Below are 19,763 nucleotides of genomic sequence, written 5' to 3'. Positions count from 1 at the left end.
TTAGTGATGGTTGTATGGTTTTTGTTTTTAGACGATGTTGAATTACGTTGATTTGATTTTTGGATGTTAAACCAACCTTGCATTCCTGAAATGAACCCTACCTAGTGCCCTATATGTTTTGTTTGATACACACACACACACACACACACACACACACACACACACACCCACCCATACAGGGGATCAAACTCAGGATCATGCTCTTGCCAGGCAGGTGCGGTGCCACTGAGCTACATTCCAGGCCCTGGTTGGTTTTTTTTTTTTTTTTTTTTTTGGTACTGGAGATTGAACTCGGGACCTTGTGCTTATGAGGCAGGTGCCAGAACCACTAAGCTAAATCCCCAGCTCCCAGGCCCTGTTTTTTGTGTTTTTGTTGGACATGATAAACTGAAAGTTTTGGGTTGATTTTTTTTTTTTTTTTTTTTTTTTTTCCTGTATCGGGGATTGAACTGGGGCCTTGCGGTTACAAGGCAGGCAGTGGAACCACTGAGCTAAATCTCCGGCCCTGTTTTCTTTTATTTTTAAGAAGTTTTACGTGTGTTCGTGAGGGATATTTTTTGGTAGTGTTTTCTTGGTAATATCTTTGATTTTGGCATTTGGTTAATGATAAGCTCATAAAGTGAGCTGAGAAGTATTTTTTTCTTTTTCATTTTTCTGGATCCATTTGTGTAGAATGTGTATTTTTTTTTTCTTTGATTTTTTGAAGAATTCACCAATGAAACCATCTAGGCTGGATTTTTCTTTGTTGAAAAAGGTTTAAAACTGGATTCAGTTTCTTTAATTGAATGGGACTTTTAAGTCATTATTTTATCATGGTTGAGCTTTATGTTGTTCAAAGAGTTTATCTACTTTACCTCTGGTGTTCAATTGTAGGCATAGAGTTCATAATATTTACTAATCATCCCTTTAACTGTCTTTAAAAGCTTTAGTCATGTCACCTCTCACATTTTTGAAATTGTTATTTTCTTTCAATAATTTTTCTCTCTTTTTCCTCTCTCGTTCCCCTCCCTTTGTCTATGACTAGTCTGATTGGGGTATTCTAGGCAAGGACTCCACCACTGAGCTATACCTGCAGCAGCTTGGATTTTATTTATTCATTAATTCAATGACTTGTTATATTCTGTAAATAGCACTGTAAGCTTGGTGTTATTTTAGATGGTGAGGTTATGTGGTTGGTTCCTGTTGTGGACTTAAAAGATAGGCAAAAACACAAAAATGAATACAAGATAATTTCAGATTGTAATCAGTGCTTAGAAGACAATAAAACAAGAATCCTCAGTCTTTCAGTATGTTCTTGGTAAGAGCCTGAGGGGCTCATAAAATGAATAAAATGCTTCAGCAGATTTTATGGTATTTACTTTGCAAACGTTCATTCTTGTTTGTTTCGCTTCTTCTGTGTCTGATTTGTAATATTACAGCTTAGAAAATTTATGTCTAAGTAAACAGACATCACTTTCGTTTGTGTGCTTTCAGCCTGGCTTACTTTTTGAAGAAAACATATTTCATAATTTTACCTTGTATTGTGTTACAGTATCCTTTTGTTTTGGTATGTTTTCTATTCTAAGTAACTATTTCAGTTGTCTAAGATTTTGCACATGTACATCATATCCTAGCTTTAGTGACGTTACAGATGAACATGCTGTTAGGCCTTATTGTTTCTGAATGTAAGAATAGTTTTCAGTTGTTTATATAATAATTTAATCTTATTAGTTTTCTTGTTGCCCTCCTCTTCTAAAGTACTTTACTCTCTTACATATGATGACCAGAAGTATAGTATGTGGCTTTCTAAAACTGCTTTCTATGGATTTATTGTAAATATTGTATGCCCATTCCTTTTGTCTCTTATTTGCATTCAATCCTTTTTCAGGAAATCATTCACTTATGAACAGGTATGTAACTTGTAGCTTGTGGTGACTAGGACTTGCACTTTGGTGCTAAACTTATTGATTTGGAATATGATATCAAGTTAGCTCTTTAAACCTTGGCTGTTACCTGTCTGAGATGAGACAAAGCAAAACACATTTTTAAACCATCTCACTGAAATTTTAGTGAAGTGAGACTCCTAAAATGTTTCTGGTGAGCAAGGGAAGATGAATGAAATACATTCTTAAAACCGCTCTTATTACTGATTAGAGTTGTAGAAAGTCATTGCTGTTTTTAAAGAATGTTACCCATTTGCTTTGACTTGGTAAATGTAACAAAAATTGACAAGGACTTTCATATATTCTGATGATCTTAGTCTTTATTACCCTCTTTTTCTTGACTTTTACATGCTTTCATTACAGAAATGTGATCTTTGTTGTAGGATAAACTTATATATTAGTATAATGTATGATGATATGTTTAGCAATATAAAATACAATTTACAGAAATTTCTATCCGTTAACTCTGAAGAAAATAAATTATAGGATCGTGTATAAATTAAAAATATCTTGGTTTTACATTTTAAAGTCACATTGTTTTAAGTCTTTGACCTTACATATACTTTAATATAATTTAAGATATAATATTGATTTATAATATCAGTTGCTACAAATCACTAAGTTCTTGATAATTGCACAACTTAAAATGTTATCTACAATGGAATAATACACTTCAAGAAGCAAATGAAGGGCCAGGGATTTAGCTCAGTGGCACCGCACCTGCCTTGCAGACATAAAGGTCCAGAGTTAGATCCCTGGTACCAAAAAAAAGCAAATGAAGACAACATGTCTACTTGATATCACCAAGGCATACCTACTCTTTTTTAATTTAATCTTTTTTTTCCTCCCAGTACCGGGATCGAACTCAGGACCTTGTGCTTAAGCAGGTGTTGTGCCACTGAGCTAAATCCCCCCCTTCTTAATTTGATCTTTACAACAGTCCCATGTGACAAATGTCATGGCCACATTTAATAATGAGTTTACTATACACCAGGGATTGAGTTAGTTTATTTGTATTGTGTACGTCCTCAAATTCTAGGAGTAGACATTGATATTATTCCTATTTAAGGTTGAGGAAACTGAGGCTCAGATATCAGTAACTTGTTTGAGATCTCCCAGTTTGCAAAACTAAGCCATGTGTAGAAGGTATTTTAGCCTTACAGCTCCAGGTCTTTTGGTTTTATTCTATTTTGTAGAGATACAAAATCAAGCTATTGTTTTATTCTCATAATTTAATTTTATACTTAGAGTTGGGCCCTGCCTGGGGACACTTGAGAGCTTGGAAATGAATTTTACAGGTTAGGAAATTCAGATCCCATGGTAGTTTATTACCTAAGTTTATCCAGTTGATTGATAAATGGCAGCAGTATCTAAGCATTATTATATCAGTTTTTACAATGTTCTCTTTAGTTTTTCATCAGCTTTATCATTATGTTTTTCTGACATATTTAAATTTATTTGCATTTCTTTAAGAAATTTTAAACTCAGTAAAGGAAGAGGCTGTAAAGTAGGTAAAGTAAATTGAGGAGAAAAGTACATTTTAATAGGATTTTATACAAAGTTACAGATGAACCACTAAGAATTGATGTATTTCCTTCTGCTTCTGTTCTGTTTTTATAAAAACAAATAAGCCAGGCATGGTGGGGCACACTTGTAATCTCAGTACTTGGGAGGCTAAGGCAGGAGGATTGTAAGTTCAAGGCCAGCCTGGGCTACATAGTGAATCCCAGACCAGTCTGGATTACGGAGCAAGATCCTGTCTCAAAAAAAAAAATTAAAGATTCCCACTACCTAGCAAATAAGCGAATATGATTTTTGGTAAAGACTTCCCCCAACACTACATCCTTTTTTGTAATGTGCATATTTACTCTTAGATTGAGAATGCCATAAAGTGAGTTAGTGCAGTATAGGACGAACAGAAGCCAACTGAAAGAATTGGATTTTCTTTATCTAACCCTAGGTATTTGGTTTGTAGTTTCTTTGCCCCTTTTTTACTATATACCCTATAGTAAAATGCAGGGATAAAAAACTAGGTTTAACCTTTTTGAAATCTTACATCATTCATTTTACAAAGATAATCTCATATAAAAGGCTTCTCATAAGTGGAAGAATACATTTACTGCTATTTCATTTAAAAGAGTGGATTGACCTTGAAATATAGGAAACTGGCTTTTATATAAATTAATATTGGTATATTAATGTGAACAGAACTGACAGTTTGTTTTTTGATTTGGTTTTTGTTTTTCTTGAACTAAGGTCTCAGGCTGGCCTTGAACTCACTCTTGAATTTGAATTGAGCTTGAATTTGTAGGAGTCCTGTCTCAGCTTCCTAAGTGCTGGGACTACAGGTGTGCACCACCACGTTTGGCTCTGACAGTTTGTTTTTAATTCAAATAAAAACATGTTACTAAATTTTCATCGTAAAGAGACTACTCATAAAAGCGTAAATTTTGAGCCTTAAATGTACAGAGGTGGCAATGAAACTTTAAAGATATGTTAGAAACTTTAGTGAATATGGTGGCACATGTCTGTAACCCTAAACGCTATAGGCCAAGGCAAGAGGATCCCAAGTTTAAGACCAGCCTGCTCAACTTATCAAGACTCTTATCTCATTAAAAAAAGGTGAGGGCAATGTGTAGCTCTATAATAGGGAAGACAAGGTCCTGGATTCAATTCCCAGTACTACCAAAACAGTCTAACAAACAAAACTAAAAGACTTTAAGAGCCAGTAGCTTGCCTAGTTTTTAAACTCTTCATGAAATTTCTGGTAATCTTAAACTTTTTAAGGTTTTCACCTGTAGCCCATGGCTCAATACACCTTTAAGTTGTAGGTTGTTGTTGTTTGGAGATGGGCTCTCCTTATGGTGCTACCTTGGCATTGAACCCCTAGGCTCTTGTGATACTTCTGCATCAGTCTCCTGATTAGATGCATACCACCACACTCAGTTTAGGAGGATTTTGTTTCTTTGAGACAGGGTCTCCCTGTGTAGTTCAGGCTGGCCTTGAACTCATTATGTAGCCCTGAGTAGCCTCAACTTCTAGTGATCCTCCTGTGTCAGCCTCCGAAGTGGTAGGATCATAGGAATGCACCACTACACCCAGCTTTAAGAGGATAATTTTGATACACAAAATGTTAGCAGTTGTTCAGCTTCTCTTCATCTAATAATAGGGCTTTTCAACAGACATTACTAAAAGTATTGCTCTAATAACACTTCACTGAGTATGTTAGTGTATCTATATTTTGACAATGTTCAGGTGCAAACTTTCCTATGTAAAGGAATGGAATTTTCTTAAAAATTCTTTTGAGGATCCATTTGTATGTGGGTGAATGCAGTTTATCTCTTAATTTTGAGATGCTGTATACCATTTACTTTGCTGAACATCACTGTAATATAAGATTTAATATGAATCCAGAACAAGTGAATCAAGTCATTTCTTTTGAAGTTTCTCCTAAATTAAAAAATAATTTATTCTAAATTATATATGGTTTTCTTCTAAAAACTTGTAACTAAAAAACATCGTTTAACTTCTTTGAACAATTTCAATTTGTACACATGTCAAAAGGTATGTACCATTCTGATTTGAAAAACACTTAACAGTTAAGATTATGAATACATTCAAAGCATTCTTTTACCTGAAGCTTAATTAATGCATTATAAATTTAGGAGTTTCAGATTTGTTTTAAATAAGAAATTAAACATTAGAAGTATTGCTTTGACATTCTGTAATGTTATGAATAAATTAAATTCAAATAAATTTTAATTGTAAGTTTAAATTGCTGAACTTTCATAAATGGTTACAGAAGTTTCCAAAATGAATTTCCAGCAATTGATTGTAAATAAATTAATCATTGGTAATGAATATATGCTATTAAGTATCAGTGATAGCTAAGTAGGAGAAAATACATTCAGGATTTTTTGGGTGGTTCCTTGCTGCTCTGAAAGAATTATTTATATCTGATGGCACTTAATTTGTCTACAGAAGTAATTTTTATGCCTTAGAAAGTTATATCTTCAGGAAAAGTAACAAAAATACTTTATAATAAATGAAATTTGAATTTTTTGGAAATCCTAATCTAAGTAATTAGGGTTTTTTTAGTATTGGGATTGAACTCAGGACCTTACACTTGCAAGAAAGACATGGTGCCAGTGAGCTAAATCCCTGGTCCGTTTGGGTTTTTTTAAATGTATTTCCTATGAGCCTTACTATTGTAGATTCTTTTTTGGAAGTTATGAGAGATAACATATCTAATTGTTGATTAATTGTTGATTAATCATCTATCCATTTTGTGAATCATTTAAATCTTTTTACTTTGTTGTAATTTTCATGTTTAGCTTATATACCAACAATTTCAGAAGAACCAAGGCAATAAAAATAGATGCCAAAATGTCTCTCCTTACTCTTCTTCTACTTACTGCTCTATTTAAATCTACTTAATGGCTATTTTAATAATTGAAATGATGTTTCTGAATTTGTTCTTATTTTTTACTGTAAGCTAAATTGCTATGTGAGAACTAGTTCACCAGTGGGAAAAATATAACCACCACAGTGTTGAAGAAATTTTGTTTTTGCTGCTTTTTTACAAAGTCACTCAAAGTGAATTCTGCCAAGGGAGATGGATGGGAGTCCAGATGCTTGAAGCTGTCTGCTCTTAACCAGGTTAGCGACTGACATCATTCTCACAGGAAGTTGTTTTGCTTACATAGGATAAGTTGGTGGTCTTGGTCTCTTAAATTAAGAACCCATGATAAAATTAGATTTCTCATTGATCATCTTAGGCAATGAAGACAGGATTCATTGGTAAAGAACCACTAACCTGTCCTTTCACCCCCAGGGTGTGAGCTCTGAAGAGGATTAAGGCCCACTGTAGGGAAGCTTGTACTGAACCCTGCACTGCCCTTTCCCCTGTTCTTTCAGCTAAATAGAAGGTTTTTAGTTCCCATGACTATCAGTTTGATGCTTTTCACAAAGACTAAATTCTTTTTAAAAAATTAAGATGTCATATTTTAAAAAGCTAGCCTAGAAAAATGATGTTTTGTTGGTATTTCATTTTGACAGATCTTGTACAATGAATTTTTTTTCTGATGCATATTAATTTGCTGTAACTTATTTTGAATTTGGAGGTTAATATATACATTTAAAATTCAAAGACAGGTTTTTATGTGGATAGGTTTGCTTGTCCAGTTAGTAACTTTTGGAGAATGGCAGTATTGAATGTCATATTTCATCAGAAATAGCTGTCTGACAGCACTGTGGACATAAACTCTTAACTTTTATTTCTGGATGACTGCAGTTATAATGTGCTTTCTTTCTATTGAGATTTAAAAGCTTTGAAATCGCTTTTATAAATGCTGAAGTGTCATATTTTTTTCTATCTGCCAAATTGGTATTGTATTTAATCTTGAAAATATATTTTGATTTTGTTAACTAAAAATAATTGCAGAATATTAAACATTCTCAGTAGTTGAAGCTTTTTTTCCATTTAATTTGAGCTTTTGTTGTTACTAACAAATAATTTGTGGCACAGTTTCTTTTCTTCCTTTTTTTTTTTTTCAAATCACTGCTAGAATCTATATACTTGTCACCTTAGTGTGCTAGAAATATTCCACTCAAATCAAGGGTTCCTTTTTGGTTTTGTGTGTTCTCACCTGCTCCTCACTGTAAATCATTGAGATGTCAAGTGCAATGATTAATTAAGCTGCACGTGCAAGTGCTTTTTTTTTTTCACCTGTCAAGCAGGAGAGAAGTCTTATAGCAAGAATTAGGTGGCACTGATTCACAGCTTTTATTTCAGTTTGTCAAGTATGTAGAAACATTGTGTATTTAGATGCTTATGCAGAAAATGGCAGAGCAGGGTTTGTTTGGTTTAGCGTTCTTAAATATTGTAAGATACAATTATTATAGCAAAGCCTATCATTAAACTCTTAATTAGAGGCAAAGAATAAACTCGGAATTCCTACATAAGTATTTTGGAATTTAAGACTCATACTTTATAATTATCTTTTATTCAAATACTGGTATTGACTGAAGTTACTTAAATAATTTTAAATTTTGAAATTGATTGCATTTATATTTGTGCATATGTATCATAATGAGACTCATTAAAATATAGGTTTAAATTTCTGATGAAATGATGGTGGCAACATTTTTATTCTTTCAGTAATAAATATTTGTAAAATGTAGTGTTAAGCTTTTGGGTCCTATTTTTATGTAGTAATAGAAAACAATGAACTTAGCTTTCTATCGCCACCCTAGTTCTTTCATCCCTCCTTCCCTTTTAAACTATCAGTAAAAGTAAAACTTCAAATTGTATAGTAATCTTAATCTATTATTAAAAGGCTCTAGAAAGGAAGATTACAAGGTAGATTCGGGTTTTGAATCGGTTTTACCATTGGTTTAGCAGCGGGTGGGCAGGCAGATGCCTGCTCATAGTAGAACCTATTGCCATTTTTCACCATTGATAGAGTAGCCTTTCAGAGTCAATGAGCTCTGTCAATGTGAGCTTGTCAAGGCTACAACTTCATAGACCTGAGAGGCGGTTTGAGAGGTCAGCCCTTTTCAGGTTCGCTGTGATGCAAATGAACTTTAATGCTTAAACAACTATTGGAATTTTTATGTCTGCTCCTTGTTCTTTTTTCTTCACAAAGTCATTGACGAGACATTCAGTGCTTTTTAAATTGGAAGTTGCATTGTGCTAAAGACCTAGTACAGATTTACGGAGGGCTGAAAGCAGTTAGATCATGTTCTTTTCATGGTGCGATTAGAATCAAATCGATTTCCCTACAGCCTTCAGCATTCAGATGGCAATTTTAACAAAGCTTGGGGGCTAGACAAGGGACAAAACGACTGAACTGAATGTTAATTACACTCTGCAGCCTTATTTTCTTTTGATTTGGGGCTGACTGGCAACTAAATTAACAAAAAGTGTGACCATAACTGCTGCCCTATTTTCATTTAAAAGGAGAGCTGCCTCTAAAAGGCTATCTTTACAAAGAAACAAGTGAGGTCTGCTGATCATTGTTAACAAGGGCACTTTTTTTTCCCTTTAAAATTCTTGCCAAAAAGACTGTTCAGAAAAGGTAATGTAATAAATTAGTCATTGGTGTATTATTGCTCAGCGAGGTAGTTGATTTTCTCAGTTTTGTGGTATAAGCTTGGGAAATGTAAAGCAGTCGTGGTAATTCATTGGTAGCTGTGAATTATAATTGGTACCTATGTGCCTTTGGTGTGTCTTTAACATGCTCAACATACTGAAAGGTAATACTGGAACTGCATTACAGCAGTACTTTAAATAAACATTAACATCTTATTATGTAACATTTAAACGTCAAGACCAGCTTGATCCTAACAATTTTTATGTAGCTCATCCTTGATTGGCATGCAAATTTTCATATTTGATTAATACTTATTTACAGTGGTGCCAAATTAATAGCAATGGATGCTTTTATCCTCCCTCTCAAGAAAGCTGCAGCTGCACCAAGTTGCAGTTGATCCTGTGGCAACACTGTCACTTTTGCACCTGCAGCTGTGTCCATCTCATCCTAACACCTGGCACCATGAATTATCCTCTCCTTTATTCATCCTCCCAAGCAAGAAACATTTCATGCTGCATAGTATATATTGCAATAATCAAGTGAAACAAATTTTTCAGTGATTTCTGAAACAGTGCTATTGGATTAAGAATTTGATTTCCTATCAGACATCATTTTTTATGTTAGTAAAATTTTGGGTGTTTAAAAAAAAATCTATCTGGAGTCTAATAAACTGGCTTTTCAATATGGGCAGTATTTAAGTATTTTAAGTCTTTAAAATTAGTTTGATTTTTATCGGTCTTTTTATTAACTTTAATTTCTGGATTTAAATGAAATTAGCATTTTAAAACTAATATTTAAATTACTTTTTGTTTTGAAATACAATACATAATATATGTTAAGGAACTTTCTATTTAAACACTGCAAAAACATATTTGAAAAAAGTGAGGATTTAAATTTATATCATTTGATAAATGACATTAGTCATTAATAAATTACTTTGATAGTTTTAAATTCGAAGTAAGTTTGAAACAGTCTTTAAAAGACACATATACTTAAAAACAAAGCTGTGTTTGGTTAAAAAGAGTACTATTTCTGTTCAGGTTACTATTTAGTGCTAGAACTTTGAAGCGATACACACCACCCTATACTTAGTCACTGTCTTATACTTCTCCCCTTTGCACACAAAAGCAGCTGCAAAACCAGTCAAGAGTAAACTTTTTCCTCATTTGTCTTCCAGACACGAAGATCGATTGAGAAGTTATTAGAATGGGAAAACAATAGGTTATACCACAAGGTGAGTACCACAGGGAGCAGCTTCGTACTGTTGGGGTCTGAATTGCACAGTATGGAAACAGATGCTTTTGTTGAACTAAAAATATGAAAGGTGGACAAATGGGTTAGTCTGTGTGCTGCAATAAAATAGAGCTCATTTTTCTTTTTTTACTCTCCTACTTGTCTAGCTGTGCTTGCACTGGAGACTGAGCAAAAGGAAATGTGAAACGAATAACATGATGGAATATGTAAGTTAAAGGGCTGTTTTGTGAGTTTCTCTATTAAATGATCATTTATTTTGCTTCTGATCTTATTCTTTCCATGATTATTAATCAGCAAAGGTGTCAGGAGCTTAATCTCCTGAGTGCAAGGATTTTCTACGGTTCACAGATGCATGGGTTTCATGTGCAAGACTGATTTATAAAGTTATGAATGACTTGAAAACAAGGCTTCACTGTGTTCTGAAAAATAATAAATTAATTGCCAAGATAAAATAGCCTCAACATGTGTTGATGGAGTGTGAAATTTTAGATGCTGTATAAAGAATAATCACAACTTTGGTTACGCAGCAAGTCAGATATGGCTTTTTTATATAATGCTAATCAAGTTTCCAAGTATGGAAGAAAACCTTTCAGCCAAGCCACTGGAGCTTAAGAAACCTTTAGCCTTTAGAGACTTTAACTGCCCGTATACCTTAGTGGCCTTTACAGAATCTTTTGCATGTTATTAGAATATGGCTTTGTGAAAATCATCTTAAAAGTAAACAGAAGAGGACATACTGATTGTCTAGTATTTATATTGAATTTTGCATGTATAAACAATGAGTTTTAGAACTTTAATTTACATATTCCCTAATTTACTTGAACAATTGATCTCCTCGTTGAGAAGTTAGGGATACTATAGAAAATTATGAATTTTTATTTATTCTCCTTGAACTTGAGTGTTTTAAATGCGGAAAGGTTATTACATTAAATGAAAAAGATTTAAGGAAGAATTAATTATTGAAAATTAAAACCAGAGCTTTTGTGAAGTACCTGGTATATTTCTGATGAATTTTGTCTATTCTTTGAAACAATATAACCATCATAGATTGTATGTGTGTGCAAAGAAGATTGATGAAAAGTGTTTAAATAGTTGGAAATTATCATAAAATCATTTTTCTCCGTTAGCATTTTCTGGTTCTTTTATTATTATGCAGTCAAATCCCATTTTTAGCATTGAACATAAAAGATATTTTTAAGTGTCTCTTTTTTTGTAAACTAGCTCTATTGAATGAACTGAATAATGTAGATTTTACCTTTATTATACCAAATGTTAATTTATGATGATGAGAAAGGCACTTGATAATTCTTTATAATTATTTAAAAAGCGCATTTGAGTAACATATTTTCAGATTGACCTGTGAAAATACTAGTCTTATCTTTTCATCCTAGGGGGTTTATGTATATATTTTGGAGAGAGAGATAACTAGGAGATTTAAAGAATCTTGTGAAAAATTAATTATTGCATATTTACCCAAACATTAAGCCTAAAACTGAGGTTTTTAGTTATTTTTGTGCATTTCAAAACTTACTTGGGAAATGAAAACAGTAGTTACTCCTGAGCTGAAGTATTGGTCAGTTATAGAGCACTTGCTTACCATGTACAAGGCTCAGGATTCAATCTTTACCACCACAAAAAAAGTTATTCCCAACGCTGCGATTTCCAAGTAGATCTATGTAAGTATCATTCATTCACAAAATATGCTTACTATTTTTAGGGCTTCCTTTTATTAACTAAAAATAATTTGATAACCTTCTAAAACATTCTGAACATATAAAATAGTTTGTAAAATAGTTTCCCTTAATTTACCTTGCATTTTTATGTAATTAAGCACTTCCGAAGCCATTGTGTTATTTTTCATATCACCATAAAAAAATCTCCAGAGGAGCAGTAAAACAAATATTTTTATGTGACTAAAAGATGTTTTTCTAGATTTTCTCAGTGTGTGTATTTGTGGTACCTGAAAGTAGGAATAACATAGCTTCAAAAATTAACTAAAAATAAATTTTAAAGTTAAAAGAGCACATAATTTAGTATGAAGAAAGTACATCCTAATCTAATGAATTTGAGCTTTTTTACTATCTTTGCTGTAGCTTGCAGAAATATGTTGGTTAATGAAAAATCATTTTTCTTGATCATATTTTGAATTTTGGAGATAATGTAGTATAAATGGTAACTTGATACTAACTTTTCTTTATTCAGATAAACTAGAGAGATACAGTGTAGAAGAAACAAGACAGTAGCCAGTTTCTGTATGTGATTTGTAAAGGAAAAGAGTTTGTAGAATATGTTCCTTAATAACTAGAACATCTGTAATCCTGACTATTCCAGAGGCTGAATGAAGCAGGAGGATTCCAAGTTTGAGGCCAGCTTGGGCAATTTAGTGAGATTATGTCTTTAAAACAACAAAAAAAGTGAGGTATCTGTAATAGAGTCTCGCCTAGCATGCATGAGACCCTGAAGTACCAAAGAGAAGAAGAAAAAGAAGGGGGGAGGGGAGACAGCAATTCAAATATAATAAAAAAATAGCCTTCATTTTAAATTATGTAGAATATACTGTAAAATGTGATGCCCACACCCAGGGACTGAAATTCTTAAGACCACTAAATGTGGGCATGTTTGAAATATAGAAGTGTTTATTGAATGTTAACTAATAAGCAGTTTAAATAATTTAATCATTGTGTTCTAGAGGTACAAAGAATCTTGTCATCTAGTCCAGTTCTTCCTCTATTTTATAAGTGAGGAAGCTGAGAAACAGGAAAATCTAGCTGAAATTAAGAAGCTATATGGGAGAAAGTATTTTTAACAGGGAGCTAGTGAATATTTTATGGACAAATAATAGGTGAGCAGAATGGCAAAGGTAGCAAGTAAGGGTTTAGTACAGGATAACTAGAGTAGGACTGGAATATTTTTAATTGAAGTACCTTCTTTATTGAGGCAGATCAAAAGTGATAGAAATCAAGAGTAAAAAATGAAGGTTCCTGGCTCAGATGGCTTTTAGATTTGTTCAAATCTGGAGCTCATGTGAAGACACAGTGTCTGAAAAAAACAATGAGGAATCTGCCAAACTTGGAAATTGTTCAAATCAGATAATTTTTGTTGTTTTCTCCTTGTCATTTTTTGTTTAAAATGAGATCTCATTATATAGCTCAGGCTGGACTTGAACACACTATGTGGCCCAGTCTGGCTTCAGAACATCCTGCCTGAGCCACCCAAATATTGGCATTACAGGCGTGTGCCACCACCTGCATCTTCAAATAATTTTTTGACCAGCATCTATTCCAAACAGAGTTGGAGCAAAAGGAAGAGTTAATTGTAGTTTAAGATAGATCAAGTTTGGAATCAACTTGAGCTTTGTTCATCTTTGGTATTTCTGTGTTATTGTTTTTGTTTGTTTATTTTTCTTTAGTTTCCTGTTAAAAGTATCTTTGGAACAAACTTAAATTAATTTTGCTAACCCCAGAAGAGAAAGACTTCAAAAAAGACATTAGTGACCTTTCTGTGGAGATCATATATCCTGCTATGGCAAAATGAGGGCCTCATGCCCTTGGAAGAGGGTTGGCAAGAAAGGGAGCATGAAGAGAAGTACTGGGTTAGTTCTAGTAGAAATAATACAGTAGAAAGGGCAAGGCTTTGGCAATCATTTATTTAAATACTGACTCCAAAACCCATAAGATTGCAAATAATGGGATTGTCAGTATTCTTATCAGTAAAATGAAGTGAAGATAGTAAAGTGTCTATATAGAAGTGAAGTAAAATGAAGAATGATAATACTTGTCTCATAAATTGTCTAGATTAAGTAGACACCTTAATATAGTATGAAACCCCTGTATGCAGTTAGTTTTCTCATGCATGCATGCATGCCTGGGGCACTCTCTTTGTTGCCCTTCTCCACTTACCTTCTCAGACTTTGGTTATTTTGTCATTTGCTTCATAGAGCTGAGGAATTTTATGTATTTGGTAAAGGTCTAGAAATTTAAAAAGAAAAATTGTCAGTGATGAGGTTCTGGGTTATCAGATAAATGTCTGTTTTAGGAATGCAAAGTTGTAATTGTGAAACGTGAATGGATTTTCAAAAAAGCTGTAATAGAGTATAACTGAAATTTTAAGATAAAAATCTGCTTAAATCTTTAAAAAATGTTTTCTTCTCCTTTTGCAGGTCATCCTCATAGAATTTTTACCAAAGACACCGATTTTTCGACCAGATTAGCATTTACTTTATTTATAGAGACTTTCCAAGTATGTTGTCTTTCCAATGGTGCCTTGCTTGGTGCTCTTCTGGTGGTGACATAACATTGGTTCTACAGAATCATGTGGTGTTTTTGTTTTTGTTTTTTAAATAAGTGCATGTTCTACGTGTGCATATTTGTCAAACTTTGCAAGTTATTTCATACAGATGTTTAATACTTAAGTTATTGTGTTCTTTTCTGTTATGTATTCTGATTTTCAAGAATTACTTTTTTGTATTCTCAAAAAAATACATTTGAACTTAGCATAAAAGTGGCCAGCCTTTTTTATTTTATCATTTATAAATTATATCATTTATATATTCCTTAATATAGAAAAACACCATTATAAAGCTCTGCTTATCTATCCTAACAAACATATTCTTTGTATTTTTCTTCTTTTTAATAATTATTTTAAACTAATAATTTTTCTTTAATAGCCTTTTGGAACCAAACATGCCCTTTCTCATACAATTCCTAATGCTTTGTTTACAGCAGATATATCTGTTAACATTATGAAGACCTATAAAAATTTTTAAAATATTTCTGTCTTCAGAAGTGGTAAGGCAGGATTTTTATTAGACTAGATAAATCAGTGAATGGTATGCATGCATCCAATGGTTACTAGAGCTCAGGATCACAAAATATAGTAGCATTACAATCTGTATATTTTTTATCAAGTTGATACTAATAATGGCCTTACTTGGGTTATTTTTATTGTTCATCAAATCTTATATACAAAAGTATAGAAGTAACTTCTTTTAAAAATTTCTAAGAAAAATATTTCTCCCAATCTAACACAGTTGTAGATGGGTATGCTTCTGAAAAGTTTTGGAAAGAAAGAAAAGTTCTAGAATTAAAAGTAAGCTGGTGTTCAGTACCCCATTGATATTTAGATGATTATTACTAAGAAATGGAGGACATATTTAGTACTGTGTTTATCCACCCATTCACTTTCAGTCCACTTATGTATACTTCTTTAAGAGTGACATACAAGTTAGAGTCAGATTAGTTTATTGCTTTTAAATATACATGTACACATATACATATATATATATTTTTCTCCTTTTGGTTGTACATATCTCCTTGCAGTTTTAAACTTTTAAAATTTCTGAATGACCTATGTGTAAATTTTTGTTTTTATAAGTCTACAATTATACAAGTTTTAATGTATATCAAGAACTTGTTCCATGCAACTGTGGTATCAAGCAATAATGTGAATAACTTGAAATTATATAAACTGTGCTTAATAATTTGTATTAAGAATTGATACCACTATACAATACCTTTTCTTCCTTGTATTAAATCTTTTAAATACCAGTTTCATTAGTTTATGTAAATGTATTTTTAAAAAATATATTTGTACTTCTCCAAAGTACTGTACTTCTATATAAATTTGAATAGTTAAATGCCAACATTATATCCTAATGTCATATATTAGACATTAGGAACTATTTTAAAATTAGAATTTAAAAAATTATTTTTCGTCTGAGAATTACTTATTTTCATTGGCTCCCTAAACAACTTAACTTGAAGTTATGGAGCACTGTTTCTCTGAAGAGCTCAAAGTTCAAAGAATTCAAATACTTCTCACTTTTATTTAACTTGTGTCAGGGTGTGTCCTCTTAAAGTAGTACCGTTTAAAGTAATGCTATTCAGAAATTCCAGTGTGGTTTCAGTGTGAAAATTCCTGTGTCTCCATGTACAGCTAAATCTGCCTCAAGATTTAGAAAGAGCAGAAAACTATAATGACTGTGTAGACTATGCAACACAGTGTTTCTGTATAAAATTGTGTAAATCCATAGTCCTATAGTCATCAGCTTTATAAGAACTTATTAGACATAATTTTTCCTGCTAGTCTGTGATAATTTTCAAAATTAATATATTCCTTTAATAATATTTTAACAATTTTCATAGTTGATATTAATATAGAATTTTGAAAAGCTTTTCTAATTTTGAGGGTATGTCAGTTGCTTGAAGCACTCATACTGCCAGTGTATCTGTAGAAAAGAAGCCTAAATGCTTAATCTGTGGCATTACATAAGCCAGTTACACCTTGAACAGTTAGAATTTCATTCTTTAGTTTTCATTAGTAGCCTTCAGTGTGTTATCATTTCTTGAATCATGAATTTAAAGTGCTTATGTTACTGAAAATTAGAAATGTAGAGAATCCTATGTTATCTGAGCATCAGTCCAAGGAAATATTTAAAATGATGACTATTCTTCAGAGCCTGTTCTGGTTTACAATTTGTAGGGCATGAATCATAGGTCTTTTTAAACTGGCCAAGGAAAGATATTGGCAGAAAATCCAATGTATAGATCTTATATAGGCTAAGTGAATAACCTCTGATGTCTTTTTTTATAATTACTGACATTTTACAGTCACCATTCCTGTATAGAAACATTCTTTTCTCAAGTAATATACTTTGTGAATTTTCTTTTTTTTGGTACCAGGGATCGAACTCGGGTCCTTGCGCTTGCAAGGCAAGCGATGGAACCACTGAGCTAAATCCCTGGCTCAAGTAATATACTTTGTAAATCCTTTTTTTCCCCCTAGTCCATAACTTTGCATGTCTGGGTTAAAATAGATCTCTAAAAAGCCTAATGACTGTAGTAAAACTGATGTGAAACAATTGACTTCTGAGGTAGATACTGGCCTTCCCTCGAAAGGTGGTTGCTAACCTATCTAAAATGATCATCACATGCCTTATTAAGACTTCTGAATGACTGGGTGTCAGTCATTTAAAATATGAACACATAATTTTGACCTAAAATCTACAAAATAAATTTAACAAAACCTTGAATAATAGTAAGTAATTTTCTTATTAGAAAAGCTTTTTTTATTGAATAATTTTAAATCGGGAAGAACCACAATTTCTCCAGGGTTGTATTTTCAATATTATTTATATGGAGTTTCTGATTTTATATTAGTAGATATAGGTCAGCCGTAGAGACTTTGGCAACATTCCATTTCAATTGTTGGTTGTAAAATTATATTAAATAGTAGTATGTATAGTTGGGCTCCATTTGCATGAGTTCAAGTTACACTAGTTTTATTAACATTATGTACAGAGTCTGTTTCAACTTTCCTGGTATCTGGTTTCATAGGGACACCCTTTAGCTGCATGCCGGATGTTTGGCTGTGAATACTTGCTTTGGCTTGCAGTTAGTCAGTGGTACTAAGTCAGAAATGCATTGTGTTTAAAACTGTCTTTGAACTCCAGTGTGTAGTCCTGGACTCTCTTTCTTTCTCTTCTGAATTTCCATGGATCCTTCCTTTGGCCTCTGGATGACCCACTTTTCACCTACACCTGGGCATAGTTCAGTTACCTTTTTATCTTCCTCAAAGCTCCCCAGGAGAATGTTAATTCTTTTACAAAGGGAGTTTCTTAATTGGTGCAGTGGTACAATTGATGTTTTTCTTCTTAACAGATCCTGTCTGTCCAGACTTTCGTGAAAAGGAAGGAGTGTTAGGACGGTTGAACTTGTGGCTGCTCTCAAACCATTCTTTTTGAAGGAAGCTGATTTATGTCTTAATTTTTGGGAGGAAGGAATAAACCAATGCTAAACCAAACTATTATCCCACAGTGGTTTATGTTAAATATTTAACCTTTTATAAAATGAAATTTCTAATTTTTCATTTGTGTAGTACCCAACTTTATGTTGTTTTTGGATTATGTCTTTTATAGAAGTTGAGATTTGAAGGATAGCTGTAAATCTTGAGTTATCTTGTCTTCACATGTACAAAGATTTTTAGATAGCAATTTAAGAGAAGCCTAAGTAACGTTTATATTATTAACTGTGATTCTGTGTACTTGTTTCTCTAATAGCAATCAGTATTTTCCACCTCGAAATGGTGTATGAACCAGCAAAATAGTCAGTGTTATCTTACTTGGTAATACTGAAAACAAAAATGTAGGATGCTGTTTGCTGATTTTGAATTCATTCCTGATATGTTGAACTATCATCAGATTACTTAGCCTCTTGATTTTATGCTATGACTACCTCATGGTGTTATTCTGTGAAACAGTGCTTTTAATAATTTTTCCTGTTATTTGTTAAGCCCTATATAAAACTTAAGTACCTAAATGTTTAATAGTAATGACTGAGCTTTTTTGAATTATTTACAGTGTCAGCACAAACCTGAATTATGGTCAAATTTTACATTTAAATTAAAGAGATTGGGCACTCCCTACATATAATGGCTTTGTGAGTTTAAAAATCAGAGAAATGATAAATATAGTACTTAACTGTTCCTTTCTTATTATTATTTTGGTTTTTGAGACAGGGTCTCACTTTGTAGTTTAGGCTGGCCTTGAACTCTCATGGCAGTTCTCTTCCCAAGCGCTTGGATTACAGGCATGTGCCACCACACGCAACACGCAGCTGAAAGTTCCTTTCTAATAAGACATTTAAAATTATATATCTGACATACTTAAAATCATGCAGGGGATTTTTTACATTGCCTCTACTTCATAAATATACAGTGCTCATAATTGGAGTATAACTTGTTTTTTTCTCTTTATGAGAAGTAGACAGTATTTTGCTTTCCAAACTCCTTATCAGAAATATATCAATAAACTGCCCAAGGCATTCTTAATTTTTTGGCAAATTATTGCAACTTTGTTGCTTTTTAAAGAAATATAGTACCAACCTTCAGGAGAAGGTAATTGATTATTGTTTTTTCTACTGTCCTATACTGAGACAGTATGTATAGTTTCTTTGTTTACATTTGCTTTTTTCAGTACTAGGGCTTGAATTTGAAGCTTTCTCACTGAACTATATTCCCACTGCTGCACATCACATACACTCAGGCTGAGCTTAAACTTGTGATCTTTCTGCCTCAGTACCCCAGAGTGCTTGGATTACAGTCACAGTGCCATCATGTCCAGCTCTGGTTCTAGATTTAGTAAAGCTACTAATTGGAGTTTTTCCTCTTGATAGAAGTACTATATAAATTTAAAGTCTAGAAGCACTGAAGACTTCTTTCTCTAGTAGCAGTTTATTAAGTAATTACAACAGTCTAATTATATTGCTGTGAAATCTTTATAAACAAGGGCTTCTCTTCACCCATGTTATCAAATCCCTTTTATTTTCGATTTCTTTTTACATTGTTGAAGCTATTAGCATAGTGCCCTCCCTGAAGAGGTAGATGTGATTCAGTGGTGGCAGGTGAAAGAAGCAAAGTAGACAGCACTGGGAGGCAAGATGCTGCAATCCACCAGCTAAGACATATCACTGCATTGTGAACCTACAGTGCTTACAAA

General features: G+C 32.9%; 1 protein-coding gene across 11 annotated transcripts in view; it reads left to right on the top strand.

Moving 5' to 3' along the window:
* The window catches only part of Chic2 (cysteine rich hydrophobic domain 2), a 111,607-nt gene that overhangs the window by 22,737 nt on the left and 69,107 nt on the right, over positions 1-19,763 (top strand). For 7 of the 11 annotated variants that reach the window (XM_087187663.1, XM_087187660.1, XM_087187662.1 and 4 more), the window contains exons 4-7: positions 6,510-6,581; positions 10,194-10,250; positions 10,417-10,476; positions 14,430-19,763. The exon at positions 14,430-19,763 is cut by the window's right edge and continues 24,611 nt beyond it. In XM_087187663.1, coding sequence (XP_087043789.1) covers positions 6,510-6,581; positions 10,194-10,250; positions 10,417-10,476; positions 14,430-14,480 — 240 coding nt within the window. In that variant the 3' untranslated portion in view covers positions 14,481-19,763. The other 4 variants (XM_021262344.2, XM_004849712.3, XM_021262345.2 and 1 more) reach the window with 4 other exon arrangements.

This window comes from Heterocephalus glaber, unplaced genomic scaffold (assembly GCF_053883595.1).
Source record: "Heterocephalus glaber isolate CG9 unplaced genomic scaffold, H.glaber_assembly_v1.0 deba00001509, whole genome shotgun sequence".
Classification (NCBI taxonomy): domain Eukaryota; kingdom Metazoa; phylum Chordata; class Mammalia; order Rodentia; family Bathyergidae; genus Heterocephalus; species Heterocephalus glaber.
This window is presented reverse-complemented; position numbering and strand designations above follow the sequence as displayed.